We start from the raw sequence: 14,126 nt of genomic DNA on the forward strand, positions 1-14,126 counted from the left end.
TCAAAGCTATCATGGACAAGTCCTACCAATACAAACCATCCAATCCAGTCGTGTGCACACTGTTCCAGCTGCTTTGGAGTAAGTCCAGCATATGCGATGTCAGCTTTTAATCTCTGAACCTCTTGCCCAGAGATAGCACGCCATACATTAGCTGTTTGTGAATTTTGGAGCTCTCCACGCAAATGACTTGTCCTGTCCATCAAAGCGGGCTTTTAGGGTCACGGTCTCAATGCTCATGTTCTCTCTCTATTGAGGACTTACAGGTTTGTGACTTAGTCCAGCCTAGGATTAACCTCAGGCTATGAATGTGGAAGCGCTCTCACTGTCTGAGATGTCTTCTGTACACATTCCATATTTCAAAGCCGTAAAGGAGACTGCTAATGACGATAGCATTGTACACCTTGAGCTATGTAGATCGTTGAATGTTCTGCTGGTTCAATATGCGTGAACTGGCTGGCTTCGCAAATCCTGGCATTGATTCCTTATCCAGGAAGCCATCACTAGAGATGATGCTACTGAGGTACCTGAACTCATCTACTGTATTCAATTTTATTCCCTCAAAGGTGATAGGAGAGACAATAGCTCCAGGAGCAGAGTGAAATAGGACTTCCATCTTTATCAGGCTGATGGCAAGGCCACAGAGGCGAGAGGCTTCTGCAAAGCTGTTGACAATAAGTTGGAGATCAGATTCTGTGTGGGCCATCAGGACACAGTCAGAGCATTTCAAAGATGAGCTTCTCAATTGTCGTCAACTTGTTATTCAGACAGCGCAGGTCAAAGAGTGATCCATCAAGCCTGTACTTCAGGTACATTCCGTGCTCAAGGCCTCCGATGGCATGGTTCAGCACACGTGTGAAGAACAGGTTAAAAACCACAGGGGCCAACACAGACCCTTGTTTCACACCATTTGAAATGTTGAATGGATCTGAAATTTCTCAGGATGAGACCACTCATTATTAATGAAGGAGGTGAAAGAGGTTGACAAATCTTCAAGAGCATCTCAGCTTTGAAAATATTGTCCACAGTGCTACTCTGTTGATTGTGCTCTATAAAAATAGCAATCAAGTTCAAATTTTGTTGTATGCACTTTTCCTGAACCAGACAAAAAACAATAGCCATGTTGCCAGTGCTGCGACCCCAGTGAAAACCACACTTTACCTCAGGAAGCTGTTCTGCTGCGCTGGTGATTAGGCAGTTGAGAATTATATGGGTCAGAACCAATGGAAGAGATGCCTCAGTAGCTGCCTACTATGACCTGCAGTGACTAAGCCAAAGAAATCTTCCACAGCGAACTTGACCGCGTCATGAAAGCAATACCAGCCAGAGACAAACTCCTGATGGGTGACTTAATGCCAGAGTCAGAAACTACTCCAGAGATTGGAATGGGGCACTGACACATCATAGCATTATTAAGATGAACACCAACGGATGGCTATTTCGTGCTGAAAATAGTCTGAACATCATTCATGAGGTGCTTAATGCGCATAAGAAATGCAAGAGAACACTCGTGAGGGAAACCAGAAGGGCATGCGGTTGCTCTAGCAGACAAGGTGAAGGAGAATCCTAAAGGCTTCTACAGAGATACTAAGAGCAAAAGTATAGCAAGGGTCCCAGCAGATATATTTAAAATGTCCTTAACCACAGGTGAGGTGCAGGAGGATTGAAGGATACCTAATGTTATTCCGCTGCTCAAGAAAGGCTCTCAAAAAAATAAGCCTTGAATTTATAGGGCAGTGAGTCTGATGTCAGTAGTGGAGGTGATATGGTAGTAAACCAGTTCATGCTTTTACTGCAAGGCTCCAAGGATTTAGCTTGGATCCTAACTTCTGGTATGATTGGTGTTGTATTTGCATAATCTCCCTGCATTCATGTGTGTTTCCTGGGGTGGCTGGTTTCCCACAGAAGGCCAAGAAATCACTGTTAGGTTCATTATCTACTCAATTTCCCCTGGCAGCAAGTGAATCAGGGGAGTTGATAAATACGCAAGGCAGAATACGTCACAGGGAACTAAGTGGGGAAGTGGGACTAGTAGGAACACTCTGAGAGCTGGTGTAGGCTTGGCATCCTGCATGGCTTTCCTCCATATCACAAAAGAAAAAAAACATGATTATCCACCACTACCTTGGGCAAACTTGAATTACAAGCCAAGCCTAAGAAATTTTAGTGAGCTCTGTGTGAAAGATACTTGTGTAACAATCGGACCTGATTCACTGGCCCAAGGCAAAAATTATACTTGGCATTAAATGCAGAATGTTCTCATTCACAAAAGAATGAATAATTGCATTTTCAGGAAACATAATTAAAATTAGGTTGCATGGTATAGATGCAATAACTGATTGCTGATACTACAATAAGTGAGTTTGCTGAAAGGGACAAAAGACACATCCATTTCACTCCATCCGGTGGCTTAGACAAGGAAGGACATTCTTGCTATTGAGGGAGTGCAGCGTAGGTTCACAAGGTTAATTCCTGGAATGGCGGGACTGTCATATGTTGAAAGATTGGAGCGACTGGGCTTGTATACACTGGAATTTAGAAGGATGAGAGGGGATCTGATTGAAACATATAAGATTATTAAGGGATTGGACACGCTGGAGGCAGGAAGCATGTTCCCGCTGATGGGTGAGTCCAGAACTAGAGGCCACAGTTTAAGAATAAGGGGTAGGACATTTAGAACAGAGATGCGGAAAAACTTTTTCACTCAGAGAGTGGTGGATATGTGGAATGCTCTGCCCCAGAAGGCAGTGAGGGCCAAGTCTCTGGATGCATTCAAGAGAGAGTTAGATAGAGCTCTTATAGATAGCGGGGTCAAGGGATATGGGGAGAGGGCAGGAACTGGGTACTGATTGTGTATGATCAGCCATGATCACAGTGAATGGCGGTGCTGGCTAGAAGGGCCGAATGGCCTACTCCTGCACCTACTGTCTATTGTCTATTTCATCCAGCATTCACCTGCTCCAATTCACACCAGCTCATGAACAGTAAAAGATGGCTAGTGTGACACCAAGGTACATAGGTGCCATTTTCTACAACAAGAAACTGTGGGTGCTGGAAAATCTGAAATAAATATCAGAGAATACTGCAGATACACTGGGAGAGGGAGAGGGAGAGGGAGAGATAAAAAACACCTCAGATAAATGACCTTCCATCAGTTCTGATTTCCGGTATCTGCAGTTCTTGTCTATGTCTGGATCAATTGCTTATCTGATGTTGATTGGTACAGTCCTTGCAAATGACAATCAATGGGTGGGGGCAAGTTGGTGCTGGTGGGAAAGGAGAGGTAATTAAAAAACAATCACCATCCAGTCACTGCAGCTGGAAGTGAGCAACGGAATAGGTATCAGCCCCAGCATCTCAGAAAAATACTTAGCTACATCCTTCCACACTTAACAGGTCACTTTCTTGACAGATAGCCAAAGGAAATACAATTTGAGGAACTAAGTGAGAGAAACGGAGTGTGCACTTATTAAACATGGTTATACTGTACTGAAAGTTGTTACCTTAGTCTGACATTGGCCCCAATATATGATTCATAAGGCTTTTCCACTTGCATGAATTCAAAGTCATAAGTCCTGCTCTGTGTCAACTCTCCAGGTAAGGCCAGTTCCTTCACCAGATTCACAAACTCATGCGTGTTACTCTTATCACTAAATAGCTCTGCAATGTAAAAAGAAGAGGGTTATGAAGATATAATATAATTTCAGGCCAAATCTTTCTCTCCAAATCTGCTACTTCCACATATTTCGGACAAAACAAACTTTTTTTAAAAAGTGAATTGAAAGAGTACTATAATATTCCAGAGCCCTGGTGTGTCAGATGCCAAAACGACATGATTTCCAAATTTGTCAAAGAATGGATTATCATTGTTTTACTGCAGTATTTAGATGAACACTTGAAAAACCACAGCACAGAAGGCTATGGGCCAAGAGTTAGAAAATGGGTTTAGTCTAGATGGATACTTGACAGATCGCATCAAGCCAGAGCTCAAAGGATCAATTTCCATGCTGTACGACTCCATAATTCTGTGCCCTCAACTTAAATACTGTGATCATAAATGATAAAATTCACCCTACTGTCTGAGAGGCAGAAGCTCAAATCAGATACATCTGTGTTACAGGGAATTACCGCAGCATGAGAGAGGTACTGACCAAAGTTGACTGGAAGGGTACACTAACAGAGATGATGGCAGAACAGTTTCTAGGAGCAATTTGGAAGGCACAGGATAGATTCCTCCCAAAGATATAGTATTCTAAAGGGAAGATGAGGCAACCATGGCTGGCAAGTCAAAGGCAGCAAAAGAGGGGGCATATAGTACAGCAAAAATTAGTGCAAAGCTAGAGGATTGGGAAGTTTATAAAAACCAACAGAAGGCAACTAAAAACCAATAAAGAAAACAGATGAACTATTTAAGTAAAGTAGCCAATAATATTAAAGAGTAAAAGAGAAGCGAGACTGGAAAATGATCCTGGAATGTAACAATGGGGGACAAAGAAATGGGAGACAAACTCAATAAGTACAGTGGATTCCAGTTCAGAACCAATACATTTTGTCCCAATTAAGCAGCTGCCTCAATTACCCAAAGTTTCATAGAAATAGTAAAAAAAGTCTTAAAAAGAGACAAACTATTGTTTAACCGAGTAACAATTTATTTAAAATATAGAACAATTAGAATACCTCCAATATTTCTACAGTACCATAAAACTATTAGCTTCTAATGGTTATCAACACAGGAATTCATCCAATGTACACTGCCATGACTTTTGATTGACTGTAAATTAACAATCAGCGCTGAAACCTAGTGCAGGTAATGGACTGACTTCATACAAAGCTTTTGAGGATTACATCCTCCATATCTTAATTTTCATTGTAACATTCAAGATGATTGTTGATAGCTTCAAATTCTTTATCATTCCTAACTGAAGCAGTGAAATCTTTTCATTTTCACCCCAGCAATTTCTAGCATCTCCAAGCCTGAAAGCTGAAACTGTGGTGAGTAGGACAGCTATGAATTGTCTTACTGCTTATTTCGCTCATCAACTATCAGTGACAAAAATCACTGCTTTTTGAAGGCAAACTCACACAACTATTTAAAAACTGTTCACTCTAAATGCAGTACAGTGTCTAATTCCTACATAAGAGCATGCAGCTGATGCTGGTTAGAGACTGCTTGGCAACAGTCTCCTGTCTCAATTACAAGCAGAGTCCCAAATAAATGAAGGGAATCCCAGCTATTTTCTCCAGTAGTTTTTGTTCTTTAAGATTTGTCCCAATTAAGTAGCTGAACTGATTAACTTATGACCCAATTAAATGGAGTCCACTGCATTTTATCTTCACTGTGGAAGTCATTAGCAATATGCCAGAAATTTGAGTGTCAGGGAGCAGATGCAAGTGTAGTTGTTATTGCTAAGGAAGTGCTTGGGAAGATGACAGGTCTGAAATTAGACAAGTCACCTGGACCAGATGGATACCGACCCAATGACTCACAGTTTTGAAAGAGATAGTCAAAGAAATGTGGAGGGATTAGTAATGATCTTTCAAGAATCAGTACATTCTGCAATGGTTCTGGAGGATTGGAAAATTACAAATGTCACTCCACTCTTTAAAAAGGGTGGGAGATAAAAGACAGGAAATTATAGGCCAGTTAGCCTGACTTCAGTGGTTCAGAAGATGTTGAAGTTCATTATTTAGAATGAGGTTTTGTGGTACTTGGAGACACGTGACAAAATAGACCAAATTCAGCATAGTTTCCTTAAGGGGAAATCTGTTGGAATTCTTTTGAGAAAATAACAAACAAGACAGACAAAGGGGAATTGGTAGATGTTGTTTATTTGAGTTTTCAGAAAGCTGTTAACACGATGCCACACATGAGATTGCTGAACAAACTTGGAATCCATGGTATTAGAGGAAAGGTAGTAGCATGGATAGAAGATTGGCTGACTTGCAGGAGGTGAAGAGCTAGATTAAAGGGAGCCTTTTCTGGTTGGCTGCTGATGGCTAGTGGTGTTCTGTAAGGGTCTGTGCTGGGACTACTACTATTCAAATTATTTGTTAACAATTTGGATGATGGAACTGATAGCTCTGTGGTCAAGTATGTGAACAATACAAAGATTGGTGGAAGGGCAAGTAGTTTTGAGGAAGCAGGAAGTCTGCAGTGGACAGATTATGACAATGCTCATGCAATTTGATAGAAGGAATATAGACAGACTTCTTTCTAAATGGGGAGCAAATTCAGAAATCAGATGTGCAAAGGGATTTGGGAATCCTCATGCAGGATTCCAATTACGTTAGCTTACACATTTGAATCAGTAACAAGGAAAGCTAATGCAATGTTAGCATTCAATTCAAGAGGAATAGAATATAAAAGCAATAACCTTCTGCTGAGGCCTTACAAGGCATTTGTCAGATTGTACTTGGAGTACCGTGAGCAGTTTTGGGCTCCTTATCCAAGAAAGGATGTGCTGCCATTGGAAAGGGTCCAGAGAAGGTTCACATGAATGATCCCAGGATTGAAAGGGTTAACGTACCAAGGGCCATGTGAAGACTCTGCACCTGTATGTGGAGTTTAGAAGATATGTCCCAACCGCTCAACAGACGATGCCATTGCCACCACCCTCCACCTGGCCCTAACCCACCTGGACAAAAAAGACACGTACGTTCGGATGCTGTTCATAGACTAGTTCAGCATTCAACACAATCATCCCTCAGAAACTGATTGGAAAGCTGAGCCTATTGGGCCTGAACACTTCCCTCTGCAAATGGATCCTAGACTTCCTGACTGGGAGATCTCAGTCAGTCCGGATCGGGAGCAGCATCTCCAACACCATCACACTGAGCACAGGGGCTCCCCAGGGTTGCGTGCTCAGTCTACTGCTGTTCACTCTGCTGTCCCACGACTGTGCTGCAACACACAGCGCGAACCATATCATCAAGTTCGCCGATGACACCACCGTGGTGGGTCTCATTAGCAAGAACGACGAGTAAGCTTACAGAGAGGAGGTGCAGTGGCTAACAGACTGGTGCAAAGCCAACAACCTGTCTCTTAATGTGAACAAAACAAAAGAGATGGTTGTTGACTTCAGGAGGGCACGGAGCGACCAGTCCCCGCTGAACATCGACGGCTCCTCGGTAGAGATCATAAAGAGCACCAAATTTCTTGGTGTTCACCTGACGGAGAATCTCATCTGGTCCCTAAACACCAGCTCCATAGCAAAGAAAGCCCAGCAGTGTTTCTACTTTTTGCGAAGGCTGAGGAAAGTCCATCTCCCACCCCCCATCCTCATCACATTCTACAGGGGTTGTATTGAGAGCGTTCTGAGCAACTGCATCACTGCCTGGTTTGGAAATTGTACCATCTCGGATCACAAGACCCTGCAGTGGACAGTGAGGTCAGCTGAGAAGATCATCGGGGTCTCTCTTCCCGCCATCACGAACATTTACACTACACGCTGCATCCGCAAAGAAAACAGCATTATGAAGGACCCCATGCACCCGTCATACAATCTCTTCTCCCTCCTGCCGTCTGGGAAAAGGCTCTGAAGCATTCGGGCTCTTACGACCAGACTATGTAACAGTTTCTTCCCCCACATCAGACTCCTCAATACCCAAAGCCTGGACAGACACCTTGCCCTACTGTCCTGTTTATTATTTATTGTAATGCCAGTACTATTTTTGTGCACTTTATGCAGTCCAGTGTAGGTCTGTAGTCTAGTATAGCTTTCTGTGTTTTTTTTTTATTACTTAGTTCAGTCTAGTTTTTGTACTGTGTCATGTAAACCATGGTCCTGAAAAACATTGTCTCATTTTTAATATGCACTGTACCAGCAGTTATGGTCAAAATGACAATAAAAGTTGACTTGACTTGTTGAAGACCTAGAGGGGGTATTGCAATGAAATCTATTAAATATTGGAAGGCCTAGATAGACTGGACACAGAGAGGATGTTTCCTATAGTGGGAGAGGATACAGTGTCAGAATACAAAGACGAGGAGGAATTTCTTTAACCAGATCATGGTGAATCTGTGGGATTCATTGTCACAGACAGCTGTGGAGACCTAGTCATTGGATATATTTGAAGTGGAGGTTGCTAGGTTCTTCATTAGTACCAGCATCAAAGGTTAGGTGGAGAAGGCAAGATAATGGGGTTGAGACAGATAATAAATCAGCCATCATGGGATGGTTGTGCAGACTTCATGGGCTGAATGGCCTAATTATGGTCTAACTGTTAGTCACAGGGACTGATAAAGCATGCCAGAAGGACTATTAGTAGCCATCAAGTAACACCAGACCACCCAATGAAGCAAAAACCTCCCCCATTGTTGTGACTGGAGATGAACAAAAAACAACCTGTGCCAATAATTAGCAAAGATACTGCACATTCAGATTCATAAATATCAACAGACCACATAAAAAATCTGTATTCAAAACCTGGCTATACCATTTTAAAGTTCCTGGTCTAATTGCCATCTGACCCAACTGCCAACATTTTAACATAGAAGGGGACAGCACTGGGCATCCTTTAGTCACTGATGGTCTAGAGAGAACAACTCAGGTTTGTCCAGCTTGTCCTTATCCATACCCCCCCCCAATCTAGGTAGCATCCTGCTGAATCGATTCTGTACATTCTCCACATCCTTACTACACAATGGGGCACTACACACAATACTCCAAGTGCAGTCTGACTGAAGTTGTATATACTGTAGCTGCAGTATGAATTCTTTACTTTATACTCAACATGGCTACTAATGAAGACATGCATTCCACGTGCTTTCTTTATCACATTATCCCTTTGCAGAGCTACTTTTAGTCAACTATGGACCTAGACCCCAAGATTCCTCTGTACCTCAATACTATTAAGGAAATGGCTATTAAATGTTTACACAGTACTTCCTCCTTCTACTGGACACCCAGAGTACAACACCTCACATTTGCCCAGACTAAACTCTTCCATTTTTTGACCATATCTGTAATAGACCTATGTTTAGCTGTATGCTTTGATAATCCTTTACACTGTACGCCATTCCACCAGTCTTGCTAATCCACCCATCTGCATTTTAATACAAGTCACTGATATAGTTCATAAACAGGAGGTCCCAGCACCTATCTTTACAAAACTTCTTGTAACAACTTCCACACCAGTTCTGAATCCAAACCTAACTCATCTAGGATACCATACACCGCTTCAGAATGAACCTACCACCAAGAATATACCAAAGCTTACCAAATTTAATGTAAATAAGGTAACATAGCGGTTAGCACGACAGTATTACAGCTCAGTTCATCACAGTTCAGAGTTTAATTCTGACGCGATCTGGAAGGAGTCTGTACATCCTCCCCATGTAACGCATGGGTTTTCACCAGGTGCTCCGGCTTCCTTCCACAGTCCAAAGATGTACCAGTTAGTATGTTAACTGGGTCATTACAAAATATGCTGTGATCAGGCTAGGGTTAAATCAGGGGGCTGCTCAGCTGCACAGTTCGAAGACCCGTAAGGGCCTTTTCTGCACAGTATCTCTAAATAATAAATAATGTCACTGTCTTACTCAAGTTTGTAAGACTTGACCTGCTCTGCACAAGGGAATGCTGATTATCCCAAAGCAGGCCATTCCTTTCCAAATATACACAAATCTTTTCCCTCTGTATCCTTTCCAATAATTTTCCTACAACTGATATCTTACTAGTCGTCTATAATTACCTGGATTATCCCTTTTTTCCTCCTTGAATAAAGGCATTATATTGCTACACTCCAGTCCTCCGGGACCTCACCTGTTGCTGATGAGGACACAAAGATTATTGTCAAAGCTCCAACAATCTTCTCACTTCCTTCAATATTCTGAGATACATGCCATCAGGCCCTGGGGATTGATCCACCTCAATGCTTTTCAGAAGACCCAGCACCACCTCCTCCATTTCAAAGTGTTCCAGCTCATTAGCATGTCCTGCTCTGTTTTCATTATCCTCCAATTTCTTCTCCTCAGTAAATACCAACACAAAGTACTCTTTTAATGCCTCAGACAATTGCTCCAACTCCAGCACTATTTCCCTCTGTTGTTCTTGATAGACTAGTGCCTCCTTTTTGACCTTCCTAACCACCTGCTTGAGTACTTCCCTTTTTATCTTGATAATCCACAAGACCGTTTGATTTTAGTTTCCTAAACCTTACATATGTATCCTTTTTCTTTCACTAAACTTAGGACCTCCAGTTTCCTCGCACAGTCCAAAGGTGTAGCAGTAAATCATTTTAAACTGCCCTGTGATTGGGTGGTGTGGTTCATTGGGCTGGAAGGGCCTGCTCCAACTGTATCACCAAATATATAAACAATCCTTGAACGGGATCATAGAGATGATTTAACATATCCAAGTCTGAGTGTTTGTGAAACCTCGGCTGGTTTAATTCCATTCATCCAATTACAGGAAAGTTTCAGAATTTCCTAAAGGGGGAGTTCAGAATGATGAATCACAATAGTCACACAAAGTTGAGTACTGACTTACTAAAGATAAATCAGCTTTGAGGGAGTAGAAATAGTAACTCCTATTTTACCTCTTTAAAGGTATTATACCAAACATAATTAAATAGATTTACAGCTAATAAACCCTCAAAGACATTAGAGCCTTGAGAATTCATGGTTTGCAAGGAGACTTTTTTTTTAAAAAGTAACACTTCCATATAGGTATTTATGCTGATCAGATATTTTAGTTATACCATTATGTTTCGAAATTCTCTACAGAAATTATTTGTGAAGCAGAAGCACAAGCCAGAAAATGTAAACTACTTTCAGGGATGACACCACCTTGATTTTTCATTTAACTAACCTCAGTCAAAAACTAGCTCGATATCGAAACAAGACCGGAAAGGATCCCAGGGTTGAGACAAATCTTGCTTTCTGCCTATTTACAACTGAACGTGTGAGTTGAGGGAGGTTTCCAGATCAATGATTAGCATACAAGTACCCAAACAGAACAAAACAGAAACTACTTATTACAACTGGAACAGTGAAGCTTGTAAAAATTAAGGATTATGCCGTCTTCTTCTCCTGTAAAATCAACCACAAAAGTGCAAAGCAGAATCCAGAGCAACACACACAAAACGTTGGAGGAACTCAGGTCAGCCTGCATCTATGGTAATGAATAAACAGTTGATGTTTTGAGCTGAGGCCCTTCTTCAGGACTGAAAAGGAAAGGGAAAGACACCAGAAAAAGATGGAGGAGGGGAAGACGGATAGTGAAAAGGTAATAGATGAAGCCAGGTGGATGGAAAAGGCAAAAGGCTGGAAGAGAAGGCATCCCATCAGAGAGGAGTGAACCATAGGAAAAAGGGAAAGAGGAGAGGACCCAGGGGAAAGTGATATGCAAGTTTGAAGAGGTGAAGGGCCAGACTGGGGAATAAAAGAGGAGTGATTTTTTTAAAATCTGAGGCGAAATCAATACTCATGCCATCAGGTTGTAGCCTACACAGACGGAATACAAGGCGTTGCTCTGCCATCCTGAGGGTGGCCTCATCTTGGCACAAGAGGAGGCCGTGGATCGACATATCAGAATGGGAAAGGGAATCAGAATTAAAATGTTTGGCAACCAGGAAGTTCTGCTAAGTTCTGCTTTTGGTAGATGGAGCAAATATGCTCCTCAAAGCGGACCTCCAATTTACTAGAGGTCTCACCAATGTTGAGGAGGCTGCATCAGTAGCACAGGATACAACAGATGAGGTGGTGAATGGGCAGGTGTAGCACTTAGGCCGCTTGCAGGGATAGGTGCCAGGAGGAAGATTAGTGGAGAAGGATGAATAGACAAGGGAATCGCGGAGGAAGCGATCACTGTGGAAAGCAGGGGAGGGAGGGGCGTGGGTAAAGATATGTTTAGTGGTAGGATCAGAATCCAAGTCACTTGTATAAAGGGAATCAAACTCTTAACTGTAGAAGTGCACTTACATGGTTGTCTGTATGCCATCAATATTCAAATATTGCTTCAAAAAAATTTCTATTTACTGTACAATCTAATATGAATGGAAAATTCTGAAGTAGAGATTTTCAGCTAAATATATATTTAAACAGGAGTATCCATATTGTCTTTCAGGCCTTCTCCACCATTCACTAATATGTCTGTTCTTCCACATCGTACCATCATTCTCATCTCTCTCAATTCCCAGAAGCCTACCAATCTCTAGTGAATGAGTGTAACTTAGTTTCCTTTGCTATCCAGGACAGAGAATCTCAGAAGTTCGACCCCTACTGAACATACTCAGATCAATTTTTCCTTCAGGAAGAAAGATCACATTGATCATAACTTTGATCATTCAGGAAGTACATCGCTTATTTATTTATTAGTTAATCTACAGCGCGGAATAGGCCCTTCGAGCCGAGCCGCCCAGCAATCCCCCAATCTAACCCTAGTCCAATCAGGAGACAATTTATAATGACCAATTAATCTACCAACCAACCGGCAGGTCCGCAGACTGTTGGAGGAAACCGGAGCACCTGGAGAAAACCCATGGGTCACGGGGAGAACGTACAAACTCCTTACAGACAGCAGCGGGAATTGAACCCGGGTTGCTGGTACTATGTGTTTTGGTTTAGGAAGAGAACTGATACATTTCTCACGGATCTACACTGGTTAAGAGGATGCACTGAGATATTTATTCACAAGTCTATACTGTATAGAGCGCAGCTGAGGTCAGTCTCTTGCTTCACTCTGGATAAAAACTTCCGGTACAAAAACACAGGTATGCAATCTGGGTCATTATTCCTCATAATGAGGCATCTACAAATGCTGTACTCCAGCTGAATTCCTATTTATTCCCAGTTGGAGCAGATGACAGTTCAGATTTTGCAATTGTTATAATGCAAAATAGTCATTATATCAATGCCATAACAGTGAAATCAACTTCTAGATCAAGCAGAAATATTTCAGCCGGTAAATCCATTGGTCTGACTCCCAGATTATCCACCATGTGAAATACAGCAATTACTTTGGTACAAAACACTGTAAGTTCGTTCATAAATAAAAAGTTTGCTGATTTCTATTTAAAAAATTATATTTATCAAATTGGCTTTGTCCATAAGACACTGGAGCAGAATGCAGAATTAAGCCATCAAGCCCATTCAATCATTGCTGATTTATCATCCCTATTCTTCTGCCTTCTACCCGAAGCTTAGATACTTATAAATCGAGGACAAATTAACCTCTGCTTTAAATATACCCAATGACGGCCTTCACAGCCATCCGTGGCAAAGAATTCCACAGATTCACCTTTTTGCGGCTAAATAAATTCCTCCTCAAATCTGCTCTAAAGCAGTGTCTTTCTATTCTGAGGCTATGCCCTCTGGTTCTAGACTCTCCCGCAATTGAAAAAGTCCTTTTCATATCCACTCAATCTAGGCCCTTCAATATTAGATAGGTTTCATTGAGATCATCCCCTGTGCCCCCATTCTTCTAAACTTCAGTGAGTACAAGCCTAGGGCATCCAATACTCCTCATATGTTAATCATTTTATTCCTGGGATCATTCTCATAAATGTTTTAAAACCAAATTTTTAAGATAGTGTTCTTGACCTTAATTATTGGTCACTTAGTTCTTCACTCAAAACTATTTTTCCATGAATAGCAATGTTACCAGATTTCAAATATCCATGCTTTTTAATTTTTTTTAAATTCTCTGACATTTCAGCTGGCTCCTGGGTCCCATACACATGCTCCAATCTATATTTTGCAGAGTAAAATAAGGGGAAATCTTAACATTTTGCTTCATACTTCCCAGTTTGCACTTTGTGAAGATTCAATTCACAAACCGCTAAGCCTGAAAAATGATATCACTGCTGCAGAATGCCATGAAATCATACAACTTGACTCCTAATCACAAGCAATCTGTGAAAAGGGAAAATCTACTAAACAGAGAGCACTAAATCTTTGGGGGCAATGTTCTTTGATGGCGGAGCCAAGCACCAGAGCTATTAACTACAGGAAAAATAAACTTGGATAAGAACAAACACAAGAAAAAGAGTAGGCCAATCAGCCCTTCACAACAGACAAGATCTGAACAGCACAGTAAGTGCAATCTTTACCTCAATGCCACATCCCCATCCCTCTAACACCCTTTGAATATACTCAATGACTCCACTCCAGATTTCTGCGGTCAAGA

General features: G+C 41.6%; 1 protein-coding gene across 1 annotated transcript in view; it reads right to left on the minus strand.

The window, feature by feature from the left end:
* The window catches only part of vps26a (VPS26, retromer complex component A), a 60,374-nt gene that overhangs the window by 31,046 nt on the left and 15,202 nt on the right, over window positions 1-14,126 (minus strand). Inside the window, exon 4 of the mRNA XM_073027173.1 lies at window positions 3,501-3,657. Coding sequence (XP_072883274.1) covers window positions 3,501-3,657 — 157 coding nt within the window. The remainder of the gene's footprint in view (window positions 1-3,500; window positions 3,658-14,126) is intronic.

Source organism: Hemitrygon akajei, chromosome 23, assembly GCF_048418815.1.
Source record: "Hemitrygon akajei chromosome 23, sHemAka1.3, whole genome shotgun sequence".
Taxonomy (NCBI): Eukaryota; Metazoa; Chordata; class Chondrichthyes; order Myliobatiformes; family Dasyatidae; genus Hemitrygon; species Hemitrygon akajei.